Source organism: Lepidochelys kempii, chromosome 1 (assembly GCF_965140285.1).
Source record: "Lepidochelys kempii isolate rLepKem1 chromosome 1, rLepKem1.hap1, whole genome shotgun sequence".
Taxonomy (NCBI): Eukaryota; Metazoa; Chordata; order Testudines; family Cheloniidae; genus Lepidochelys; species Lepidochelys kempii.
The window spans coordinates 132,245,166-132,259,011 of NC_136380.1; the positions used below are offsets into that span (position 1 = coordinate 132,245,166).

Consider the following 13,846-nt stretch of genomic DNA (forward strand, 5'->3'; position numbering starts at 1 on the left):
TGTTCAACATACAGGAAAACCATTCTGGTTTTTAAGCTATCATAGATGCTTATTGACTTTTTCTTCATAGGAAGCTTATTAAACCAAATACATTTTAAATGCATTTCAGAACACAAGTTAATCACAGAAATATTCCTTATCCAGATAGTGAATGATGATTTAATAAGTTAAATTTAAAATAAGCACTTCATAGATTAAGCCCTCCTTAACCTTTAGCACGCTGCTACAGACTGCAAGAAAAAAAGGTATCTCTTTACTTTTTAAAAGTTGAATATTTCTTTCTCTGAATTACATTTCCAGATTTAATAATAACATCAATACTGGGCCTGATGCAAGCTCTGCTAATGTCAACAATACTCCTATTGACAATGTATTTTTGCATCATGTCTGTAGATCAGACTCTCTAAAATAAAATGAAAATGGTTTTTGAAGGGCATGACAGTAAAAGTATTATTTTAAGAATGTTTAGGCAGCCACAAGCAAAATGTAGCAGGATGGAAGTACCTTGCCAACTTTTATTCCTCAATAAATCCACTATTTCCTTATCTTTCTGCATAGTTAAGTTACACTTAAGACATGATCAGACAAAAGTACTTCAAATTTAAAGGGACACTATCCAAACTTAAAGGTCCCAAATTTGATCAGTCAAAATTGCAGGATTATAAGGAGCAGATTCAGCCCTGTGGAAAGTGGGCAAACCTCCCATTGAATCCCATTGACCCATATCACAGAGCTAGATTCTGCCTTAAAGCTTTAATTCTGTCTCAGATCCATAATTTGGTTTTCCAACATTTTAAATGATTTGTGCTTATGATGTGCTTCCATCAGCCTCCAATCTAAACAGTTGATCCACTCAGATTCTGTCCTCCAAAAGGATCATATTAGCATATCTGTACGACTCCTGAGTCTATGATCATGGATCTCAACAAGGGGATTAGACCAGATATAAGACTAGATAGCCAAACCAACACTGAATTCTATATGATACAAACAATCTAGTGAAAAGAGGATTTGGATTTTCAAAAAGCCTTTGAGAAAGTTCCTCTAGAAAGGGGGAAACTAGGTAGTCATGGGGTGAGAGGTAACATTCTATCTGGAATTAGAAACTGGTGAAGAAACAGGAGACAAACAGTCTGGATAAATGGTAAGGTTGTGTACATGGAAGAAAGTTACCACTGGGGTGCCCCAAAGATACCTGCTAGGATCAGCATTATTTAACATAATTAATTATCTTGAAGGGGATTTAAATATTAAAATGGCTAAACTGGCAGTTAACACACATTTACTTGGTAGTCTAAAGAAGACTGAGAAAGCTAAGGAAGACCTAACAAAGCTAGATGAGTAGACAGTCTGTGCAGATTAAATTGAATGTGGACAAGTGTGAGTGCATATTTACAGCAACAATTTGAGCTTTTCAGAGAGATCATTGAGTTTGAAGTTAACTGTAATCATTCAAGTAAAAGATCTAGATGTCACAAACTAGTCAGAAAAGAATACAAGATGTAAGACCATATTAAGAAGCAGTTAAAGAATGAACAAAAAACATCATAATGCTATTATCTATATCAGTGGTTCTTAAACTATGGAGCAGGCCTCCTAAGGGAGGCACGGGAATGTGTCAAGGGAGGCGCAAATTGTGTGGATTTTTTTAAGAGCTCTGGTTGTCAGCCCCAGGTGGCTGGGGCTCATGCAGAAGGGGCACGCACACCCAGGAGGCAGGAATAAAGGGGACACCCGGAGTCCCGTCGCACTGGGGCAAAAAAGCCGAAGCCCCGCTGCCAGGCCTCTCCTTCCCTGCCCCCCCAGTCCTTCACTGGGAGGCAACCCAGGTTCAGGCTCTCCTTCCCTCCCCACAATCCCTCACCTGCAGGTGGCGGGGCTCTGGCTGTCAGCCCTGGGGTAGCAGCAGCAGCGCAGAAGTAAGGGTGGCAGTGAGGCTATAAGTCTGCTGTGAAAAGTGATGACAAATATCATTTTTCACACTGCCACCCTTACTTCTGCGCTGCTGCTGGTGCAGTGCTGCCTTCAGAGCCGGACACCGAGCCAGCACTCTGCCTTCAGAGCTGGGTGCCCAGGCAGCAGCCGCTGCTCTCTACTCTGCCTTCAGAGCTGGGTGGTGGTGGTGGTGGTGTGTGTGTGTGTAAACTATTACAGACACAAAGAAGGGGGTCCCGATCAAATAAGTTGGAGAACCACTGACCTATATAAATGAATGTATTCTCATGCACAATACTATGCTAAGTTTTGGTCACCGCACCATATGAAGCATGGAGCGGAAACTGGAAATACCCTGAGAAGTGCAGTAACAATTGTTACATTATACTGGCAGTTAACATTTGCTCTCCTTTACCTCTGCAACAGAGCACTGTGGGCCAAATTTGCTAAGGGGCCTCAACCTGGCCCTACAACTTTTGCACCTACAATCAATTAACATTGAAATGTGTCAAGAGCTATCAATTTTGGGGTGGTGATCATTTTTAGGCAGAGGTGGTGGCATTTAGATAACTAGCTACCTGATTAGCGCGTGCAATCTGGTAGCAAGATATCTAAATCATATCACTTGCACACATAATTATTTGTACCCACAAGGGACTGAGCATGCAAAATGGGAGACTTTTTTTTTTAATGTGCCTTATTTGGTCTGCCAAAAACTCTAGCTCTCCTAAATTCATTTGTTGATAGGAGAATGGTACATTTGAAATGATGAGAACATTCTCTCACCACAATGTAATTATTGTTTACTGAATATAACAAATGTTTAGACTAAGTGACTTAATTATTCCTGATTAGAACTTTACAAGATTATACATCCTCCTCCTTGAAAATACAAATCTTCTCAGCTATTATATTTAAGGTAAACTGCAGAACCAAGAAAGCCAGGAATCTGGCCTAACATATTTATGTGGCTTGCAGAAGCATGTAGACATATAAGAAGTACATACATGTGTGGAACCGTCTTCTCTGCTACGTGCCTATAATTTTCAGTACACCGCCTAAGTACAAGGATCCCAGTTTCTTAGCCCTTAGAAGAACAGGATTCTTTCAAGTTTTGGTAGAAGAGAACAGAGCAAGACATTGTTGATAGGAGAATGGTACATTTGAAATGATGAGAACATTCTCTCACCACAATATAATTATTGTTTACTGAATATAACAAATGTTTAGACTAAGTGACTTAATTATTCCTGATTAGAACTATACAAGATTATACATCCTCCTCCTTGAAAATACAAATCTTCTCAGCTATTATATTTAAGGTAAACTGCAGAAGCAAGTAAGCCGGAATCTGGCCTAACATATTTATGTGGCTTGCAGAAGCATGTGGACATATAAGAAGTACATACATGTGTGGAACCGTCTTCTCTGCTACGTGCCTTTAATTTTCAGTACACCGCCTAAGTACAAGGATCCCAGTTTCTTAGCCTTTAGAAGAACAGGATTCTTTCAAGTTTTGGTAGAAGAGAACAGAGCAAGACATCTGGAGAAACTCACGAAAGCTCATGCTCAAATAAATTGGTTAGTCTCTAAGGTGCCACAAGTACTCCTTTTCTTTTTGCGAATACAGACTAACACGGCTGTTACTCTGAAACCTGCAGTGGTTTGTGTAAAACTAACTCCTTACCAAGTCAACTCCTTAGCTCTGGTAGATCATATCAGCCAAGAAGCTATTTATAATAATCACAGGCTCGGATCCACACAAGGATTTAGGCATTGGAATGCTGAGCATTGCAACACCTAACTTTTAGGCACCCAGAAAATCACAGGAACAACGTGATTCACAAAGACTGAGTTAGAGCCCTAGGCTCCCTATACAATGAATGGGGGGAGAGAGTCACCTAAAGAATGCAATCCACAAAAGCCAGCCCACTAGGCAGGGAAAATGTGTATACTCGCCAATGGTAGATGCTGACAAAAAAGAGTATAAAACAGGCGTAAAAATTTTAAGGCTCCTTTACATTTCCAGAGTGGTGTAAAGGAGCCTTATTGTAAAGTGCAGTATGGCCTTATACATGCTTATGGTGCTTTAGCGTTTAGAACTGGTCTACATATTTGGACTGAAAAAATTACCTATCAAAATGTGCTCCATGAACTGTTTGCGACTGACCTTTTTGGAGATGGTCAGTAGCCAGTATAAATTGTGAGTTTGAGTCCCTAGCCCTCACTTGCTCTTCAGTTGCCTATGATGTAACAATGAGCATATGGCTGCATATATTTGATGACTAATAATTAGAAGTAAGGGTCAATACTAGCTATATTACTATTAGACAGAGGGGGGTTGGTGATTTCCTCCAATGCTTCCCACTTCCATTCTCCATCCATTGTATTGTAGTTTAAATAAATTACCAAAATAATTGAAACTAGCTGGATTATATTGCATTATTTTGACAAAAAATGCAGAATTTTAAAATACTGTGTGCAGAATTTTTATTTTTTTGGTGCAGAATTCCTCCAGGAGTAATTTATGAAGACTATTATCAGGTCCGCCCTCAGTCTTTTTTTCTCAAGACTAAACAAGTTTTAAACTTTTCTGCATAGGTCAAGTTTTCTAAACCTTTTATCTGTTTTGTTGCTCTCCTCTGGACTCTCTCCAAATTGTCCACATCCTTCTTAAAGTGCGGTGCCCAGAACTGGACATAGTACTCTAGCTGAGGCCCTACCAGTGCTGAGTAGATTGAGACAAAAATCCCATGTCTTAGATAATGCATCCTGTTAATAAACTCCAGAATGACATTAGCCTTTTTCACAACAGTATCACATTGTTGACTCATATTCACTCTGAGATCCACTATAACTCCCGCATCTTTTACAGCAGCTCTACTTTTAGCCAATTATTCTGCATTTTGTAGTTGTACATTTAATTTTTCCTTCCTAACTGACATACTTTGCACTTCTTTTTATTGAATTTCACTGTGTTGATCTGACCGATTCTCCAATTTGTCAAAGTTGTTTTGAATTCTAATCCTGTCCTCCACAGTGCTTGCAACCCCTCCCAGTTTGGTGTCATCTGAAAATTGTATATGCATACTCTCCGTTCCATTATCCAAGTCATTAATGAAAATATTGACTAGTACCACATCCAGGATTGACACCTGTGGGATCCTACTAAATACAGTCTCACAGTTTGACGGTGAACCATTGATAACTACTCTTTAAGTACAGCCTTCCAACCAGGTTTGCACCCACCTTATAGTACTTTTGTCAAAACCATATTTCCCTAGTTTGCTTGATTTCCTTAATTTGCTCACTGAAGATTGTGAGGTGCTCATACACATCATAAGTATGGGGGACACATGATAGAACTTGCTAATGTGTATGAAAACTACAAATTGCCTTTTCTTACCAAGGGTTTTACCACACATTAGCTAAAACATGGTTAGAACACACTTTCTTCCTAGTGAAGGTGCACCCTTCAATGGGTATGTGGGGCTGCTTCATCGGGGTATCTGAGATGTCAGACACCGCTCAGAGGTAGTTAAATATTATTATTTCCATAGAGAAGTGAGGCAGTGAAGTTAAAGAAAACAGAGCATTTCAACTGCCCATCAGAACCTGAGGTGATTTAAAGAATGATGAAAACAGTGATAACAATTCCATTTTCTTCACGAAAAATATAGTCAAAAATATCGACTAGCTCTGGGCAGGACAATGGGGAAAATAAGAGCCTGAAATTATAGAAATAATCCTTACCCTTCACTGATTTCTTCATTGTTCAGATGACTTGATATTTCTGCTATCAGACCCTAAATGATGTGTTTTTAGAACCCTCCACCTCTACAACGCAAGGCTGCCCCCAGGAATCATGTGTCATCCAGAAGCAGCACCGCTCACCCCCGTGCTCCAGAGCTATCTGGCTGACCCCCAGCTACTGCGTGACTGTAACCGAGGGGATGAGGAAAAGCAGAGAGTCTTCTCAAGACAGGCACTGCACAGTACTTAATTTGTCCCAGGCCTCTGGCCCAGCAGTTCATAGTCCTGGCCCTTCTGCCTTGCTGCAGCAGTTATGAAAGTAAAACAATTGCTTGAGGCCCAGCACCTCTTTCATCACAAATTAAGCATTGGCACTGCCTGTTCTTCATGTGGTCTTTAGTGAGACAATCTAGAACCTTACTCTTGCTGTTGGGCTGAGTTAATGTTTGGGTCACTTCAAAGGCTGAGTCCGATAATGAGATAATGTGGCATCCTCTGCAGTGAAATAACTTCAGCAACTGCTACTTTAGAGATGGTAGTTGAGGGTAGTTCTCATCATTGAATAATGTCGCCTAGGTATGACCTTGTGGTCTATTATGCATATCAAACAGTGAATGCACCCTATGAAACAGTCCTTCCTTTTTTCATTAAAAGACAATGGGAAGCTTAACTTTTATAAGCGAGATCGTTTTCTTCTAAACATTACAGTCGTTTACAACCCAGGGTTAAAACTCCGAGATTTGCAACTGATTACAAAAAAAAAGCGGCCCATTATTGAGCCCTAACTGAGTAATTTGCAGTTTATTTCACCCTAGCTAATTAAAATGTAATCAGTATTGTTTGGCAATGTGCATTCTGTCAGCAGTTTTACTTCGGAAAAGAAATCATGCCAAGAAAAAAACAAAAAAAGCCTTTCACTAGGAATTGGCTTGATCTAAACTGGCGCCTTAGCCACTGAAACTCTAAAACAAATAAGTTACAACCGGCTGACAGTGCAAGCCCATTCCAAGATAAAGAACTGTTTTACATGTTTTTCCTGCTTTCGAGACATTTTCTGAGACGAAGACATTTTCATAGCAAGCACTCTGCAGTTTCAAAATCCAGGACAACTTCAGGTAAAACCTTGGGACTGCACGTGCTCTTTGCCCCACACGCGAATGTGCAGGTTCAAATACTTTCCCCTTGCCCTTTCTGTCTGATATGGACAGTCAGTAGCGTACCCCAAGCTCTCCACACACACACCCCCGTTTAAGAGGGGCTCTTTTGCATTCCCAGGCTTTTTATTCTTAAATTCAGCTACAGATACGAGAAAGCTCTTGTTGCAGTCGAGACATCAAAACATTTGGGTTTTATTTTCCTATTGAATTTAAAATATGTACCGGTGATCCGGTTTTTAAAAAGCCCAGCATTTCAGGTTTCAGAGTAACAGCCGTGTTAGTCTGTCTTTGCAAAAAGAAAAGGAGTACTTGTGGCACCTTAGAGACTAACCAATTTATTTGAGCATGAGCTTTGGTAAACTCCTTTGCTTTGGATGAACAAAGCGGCTTTAGGCAACTATTTCCCTCGCAGTTTGTGTTTGTTTCAATGCACTCTAAAAGCACAGAGAGGAGAGAAACACAATCACTTCCCTCTCACCTTTTCCCCACCCGTGTTTTGGGACAGATCTCTACAGTGCTAATGGCTCCCTCTGTCCAAATAGGTGGGAGGCCAGTTTATTAAGGGGAGAGAGGGCTGTTGTTATGTGCAATTTAAAGTGTTTTCACCATTTCCTTCTGGCCGATGCAGTTCAGTCTTTACATCACCACCGAACAGGTGTGGGGGGGGGGGTCGGAAGAGATAGTCTAGAGGGAAGGTGTGGACATACCGAGTTGGAGACACGATTTCCTAAGAAGATCTCGTCCGCGATGTCCTAAATATGCTTTTTGACCCACCAATTTAGGTGTGGTTCATTTTACTCCAGACAGGTCTCGAGCTCATGCACCTCGACCTATTTCCCAATGTCTTGTCCCATTTCTGCCCCACCCCCCATCATCATCATCATCATCTCCGCCACCACATAGACATTTGTCCCGCATAGCTTGTCGCCTAGTTTGTAGTTCTATTATAACCACCAACTCCCCATCCGCTTTTATTCTGGCAGATCGGAACAGAGGCTACAAACTCTTGACCATCGCCCTTAAGAAAACATCCCGAATTTTCAAGCAGAACGTAAGAGAAATCCAACTCCAATGATGAACTGTAATAAACACTTGCTTCTTAACATCAGAGCAACCAAAACTCAGATCATCTGCCCCTCAGACTTTCTTCAGCATTTAAACCCCCCTCCACACACACACACACACACAAAGCACCAGTGTCTTGTCCTACTTAGTTTTCACACCGCTCTTAAATCTCCTAAAAACCAGAGACGTGCGCGCTTAGCCAACCATGCCAGGACATCGCCTGCCGCCCGGGCATGAATTCAGGAGCCCTCGGAGGCTCTGGGCTGCAGGTCCTGTGTAACAATCAAAGGAACTACCAGAGACAGGTTTCAGAGTAACAGCCGTGTTAGTCTGGATTCGCAAAAAGAAAAGGAGTCCTTGTGGCACCTTAGAGACTAACCAAACTGGGCACCTGTGAGGGGGAAGAGAGCTGCCTTGCCTGCATAAGTCACCTTCCCCGGCACAAACTGCCCGCTTCAGTGAAAAACCCTGCCAACAAATCCCTGCACAAACAACCCCAGTTCCAGCCGCGCTAGGACATTTACAGATGCAATTAATAGTCAATGGGAGCATTTAGCGAAACACGCGGCAAGCACAGCGATCTGCCCCGGTAAGACCCGGTGCCGGGATAAAAGCCTGGTTTGCACAGCGTGAGGACGGGTCCGAAATACCACTCATTCTCGTTCTGGTCGCCCCGGGGGTTCCTTGTGTTGGCGGTAAGGCTTTCCACCTGCCTAAGCTCTGGGGCGATCGCAGGGGCTGGGGGGGGGGGGGGGAAGATGTACACCCTGCGACATAAGCAGCCCCTTTTGGGAACTCCCGCCCGGGAAGTTTGCAAAGAAGCGATGAAGACCAAGCCGTCCCATGTACACCCACTAGCACCCCCTCCCCCACCTCACAGCACCCCCCACCCCACCCTGAACGTGCACTCCCCCAGATCTGGGCAACACTGCCCAGCGGCGTCACCGGGCCGAGGGCTTGCACGCGTGGAGAGCGCGTGGAGAGCGAGGGGCGGGTGCGGGGTCTCTCTTCCCCTATTGCGCTGCGACCGTACCTGGAAATGCTTGAAGAAGGCAGATATGCGAGTGATCTGCAGGCTCAGGCACCTGGAGGTGCATCTGGCTCTGTAGACACTGACAGTGGAGAAAGACTCGTCCTGCTTGCGAGCAGCAGCAACCCCAGCAGCTGCAGCCAGGCAGCCCCAGGAAGCCGTAATCCAAAGGAAAAGGGTCAGAGACCCGGCGGGATCCTTTAGCACCATCGCTGTGCGCTGGGTGGGTGCTGAGGAGAGGAAGGGGTGCCGCAGAGAGCAAGAGACGCCCGGATAAGCCCCCCTGCACCGATCTGGTGCTAGACTGGACTGGGGGCGGGGGGGGGACCTCAGCGCTGCAGAAACTAAACAAGAAAGTTCAATCATTCAACTCTCTTCACCCCCCTTCCTCCCCTCCCCAGCACACACCCCTCCCCTTACTCCCAGGAGGGGGTGGGGTGAGGGTGACAGGAGGCTGTGCCATTGGCTGCAAGAAATGGGAGTGACAGCAGAGCCGGGCTGCCTGACCGCAGGCAGGGGACAGAGAATGCGAGGGAGCTGGTGAACTTCTCCGAGGTCCCCTGGACACATGCTGTGTACACCCTGGGCTGCTGCAACACACTGGGACACAGACCCTGCACAGTAACTCCCCCACCCCCTTACATGACTAGCACTCAGCCCAGCCTACACGGACCCTCAGCTGTTCCTAAATAGACACCCCAAACACAGACACCCCTAGCACACATGCAGACTCGGGCATTCCTAAACACACCCACACACACGGCTTGACGGTGCCAAGTGCTGAGCCCTGTTAGCTCCCACGGACATCACAGGGAATTGAAGACACGCAGCAACCTGCCGGATCTGGCCCTTAAACAAGTACACCTATTTATCCTCGGATACAAACATGCCTAATGCACCCAGGCAAACACAAACACAGACATCCACAGACCGACTAAGGCATATAGACCTAAATAGACACACCCAGTATGCACAGAGACATGCACACCCTGGGGTCTGTTGATTTTTCACTGTCAAAACTCATATTTACTTTGTTCTATTAATAGTATTGCTGTGTTCATATGCCTTATTTTGACTTATGAACTCAGATATATTCATTCATAAATGTAAATAAAGCTGAGAAATTCAACTAATGGACAATTCCTCTAAGTCTCTTTGTTAAGGTCTAAAAAAGTGTAGTGAAATTGCAGCTTGGGGTTTACTGAAGACTGGGAGTTTTCCCATATTAAAATCCCAAGTCAGTACTAACCATTTGTTCCAGGCTGGAGCTTGCATAAAATTTCATCCCATAAAATTTCATCCTAGTGTGTTATTTAAAAATTAATTTTTATAAGTCATTAGTCCAGTGCCTTTAGGTAATAACTACAAAATTAAAATGATTAACATCTTGCCCTGTTTTAAACAAAATAGCTAAAATACACATACAAGAACTATTCTCTTTCTGTTTTCTTTTTAGTTTGCATATTTACAGTGCATGTACGCAGTACAAAACACATACATTACATTATGCATTAATTTTAAAACACTGTATGTAAACTCCTATTGCTGCAATAAACCATATGAATAGAAGGAGTAAATGTTCTTTTCTAACAGTAGTCTGTGGATTAAATCTCCCAAACTAGGTGATCCCAAGCTTGTATCACTTGTCAGAACTGAGATTTGGGGCCATTACAGGAGGTGTAAATATCTCTGCTGTTGAAATAATTTATAAATTATTATGTCAATGGTCTAGAGGCTGTTGGAGTCTCTTTTGCTGAATATATTTTAAAATGCAGCTAAATACACAAATTGGAAAAATCTCCTTCAATGAAATTAATATATAACAAGGGCTGTGAATAATCTCACTTATACTAGTTTTACACCAGTGTAACACCGCTCTCCTCACCCCTAGATTGACACCAGCATAATGTAAGCAAGAAGCCCAAGGAGATTTTTTTTCCCCTGAACACATGCAGGCAACTTCCATTGTCCACAGCAGGCAATACACAAGTATATCAAGGGAGAATCAAACCCTAAAGACTGTTGTTAAGCCTATGAACCAAGGACATTGTTAAGCCTGAAGCAAGGACATTCATATCTAATGTTATAATTCTATTCAATTTGGTGCTGAGCATAATATAAGAAATTGAATAGAAGAAAACAGAGCTTGGACTAGGTGTTACAATCCACAGGAATTTGGTAACATCAGACACTAGTTTCAGTCAGCCACTTGCAATATGTAGCTATAATAGGGGTGGAGGAGAGTCTTCACTTTTAATTTTTTTTTGTGGCCTGAAGTACTTCTGGATCAAATTCTGCCCTCGGGTCACTGGCAGAAATCTGGGGTAACTCAATAGACGTCACCCTGTGAGTGGCTGGGGAACAGCAGTTACAAATTTCCTCCTGTGCCTGAGGGAGCTGCGGTGGCAGAGGGGGACTGGTCTGATGGCAGTGCTATCACAGCCTACAGAAAGGGGTTCAGCAAGGGAGGCACGTTTAAAAGCAAATCGGTGCAGGGTGCCACTGGGGTACGTCTACACAGCAATAAAAAACCTGTGGCACCAAGTCTCAGTGCCAGGGTCAATTGATTCAGTCTCCCGGGGCTTTGGCTGTGGGGTTAAAAATTGAAATGAAGGCTTTCGGGCTCAGGTAGAGGCCCAGGCTCTGGGACCCTCCATCCCACAGAGTCCCAGATCTCAGGGTCCAGCTGGAGCCCAAACCTCTACACAGCAATTTTTCAGGCCAACAGCCCGAGACTGAGTCAGCTGACCCAGGGCCAGCCACGGGTTTTTTATCCCCATATAGATGTAACCTGCCACCCACCCTGCCTCACCGGGTTTCAGAGCCTGAGCTCCAGCCTGAGCCCAAATGTCTACAATGCAAGTGTTAGCCCAGCAGCCCAAGGCTTGCAAGCCCAACGCAGCTCACCCAGGACAGCCATGGCAGTGTCAATATACCCTAGAAAGAAGTCCAGAAATGGAGGCTACTTTGGAGATGCACCAAGTAAGCTCTGGAGCTGTCCCAACTACCTCTCCAGAAGACTCCACACACTTTGTGAGCTGTGATGGCCAGCCCTGATCCCCTCAGCTGAGTGAAGGCTGGTGGTGGCTTGTAAACTGTGCCCCACTTCTAGTAGACTTCCTATCACTGGAGGACAACATCCTGGGATCTACTAATAACAGTTGGTGGAATCCACTGAGTCAACATGCACAATGGAATCTGGCCTGTCTGGCACCCCAATAGTAGTAAAAAAATCACCCTCATTATGGAAATTATGGTGTAGACCTAGCAAGGCTGCTAAAGGCTGGAGCTACAGCCTTACTAGTCAGAGGTGGCCTGGTTCTGCCTATCCAATTCAGAAAATGTCTGTTTCTGACCCATTTAGTCTGTTTTAGGCTTGACTAACAATTCTGCAATTCCTCAGCGACACCCCAGTCTAGAAGGGAACAGCCAACTGACAAAACCCATTACCCTTGACTGATTAATTATGTTTACAAGCATACCAAATGCTTTCAACTTTTGCCACAATTTTATTAAATAAGTATGGCGGTCTGAAAAAATCTGCAGCCATCTTTAATAGTGGTATTTGGTGCTCAGATATGACGGGTATGGAAGACAGACAGATTTATTCCCAGTGTTAGTGCTATTGTACTACTAACCAATCAATGCTGCATATTAAAACTAAAATAACTACATTAAAGTCCATGAATCCTGCTGTTTTGTTGGTTTTTTGAAGATTGGTAGCAAAAGGCACAGAGCCCTTAATCATTAAAAAAGTTTGTGAATACAGTTTATTCAGTTGCTTGTGTTGGAAAGGTCACAGTTACAGAGATCATCAGGGTAGTCTCTGAATTCCTTTTAAGTGAGGCTGAGTTGGTTAGCACACAAAAGAATGGCTGTTCAATGCCACTAAAACCAAATTCGCACAGGACATGTTTCCCTTACAAGGAGATTAAGAAACTAAAGAAACCCAGGGACTATAATTCAAATACTTGGTAAACAAGGTTGGCAGTCAAAAACCTGTAAGGACTAAATATATACCTGATTGTTAGAAAGAAATTACATACACATATAAATGTAAATATATGAATGTGCGTGTCTGTATGTTATAGGGAGAAAGTTTACTAAGTTTCTTCATAGAACATGTGATTTGGAAACAAGTAGGATGCACAAAGTAACATGTTTTTTGCAAAATTCTGAAGTAAACAAGAGATTGTTTTAGTTTATTAAACACACACAACTTATAGACATCCATGGAATAAAATTAGTAATTTGTTAAAGCAAACACAATTTTCCTTTTGGGTGATTTTTTCTGCTGACTACCTCTAACCACTCTTAAATTTCTGCTTTTAAAAATCCTTTTTCTTGTGAATTGTGTTACTTTGATGCAGTACATGTCTTTTTCTTTTCCACAAACTAAAATATATTGATCTGTTTTTGTTTACTTGGTTTTTGGTTTTGGTCCTCACCCCCCAATAAACTAAAAAAAAGTAATCTCTCAGCATTAAAAACATTAAAAACTCAAGCAAAAATAATCTTTAAACGCATAAAGCATTGACCTCATGCTACTATGAAAACACAATTAGTCCTTCTTCAGTGTTGTGCTGTGACATTTACAGCTGGCAATGTAAACACTAGCTCTCCTGAAGACCAGCTTTGTGAAAGTCAGGGCTGTTTTTTGACAGGAGACAGCGCCACATACTGGTTATGTGAAGTGAGATCTGCAAGTGACTAATAGAATGTTACATTGCACAGAATTAATCTGATTTTATGAGTCACTTTTCATCAATTTTAAATAAACCTGAATGCCTCTTAAATAATTACCTCTTACTATCTAGTAATACTGACATTAAAAACCATGCCCAGTTGGGCAAATAAAGATGATATTGTTTACTTTAACAGTATTTGCTGTTTAAATATGGGGTAC

The 13,846-nt window shown here is 42.6% G+C and overlaps 1 protein-coding gene across 1 annotated transcript in view; it reads right to left on the minus strand.

The window, feature by feature from the left end:
* ANOS1 (anosmin 1) overlaps positions 1-9,306 on the minus strand; it is a 182,688-nt gene extending 173,382 nt beyond the window's left edge. Inside the window, exon 1 of the mRNA XM_073327881.1 lies at positions 8,944-9,306. Coding sequence (XP_073183982.1) covers positions 8,944-9,306 — 363 coding nt within the window. The remainder of the gene's footprint in view (positions 1-8,943) is intronic.
* Positions 9,307-13,846: the final 4,540 nt, after the last annotated feature.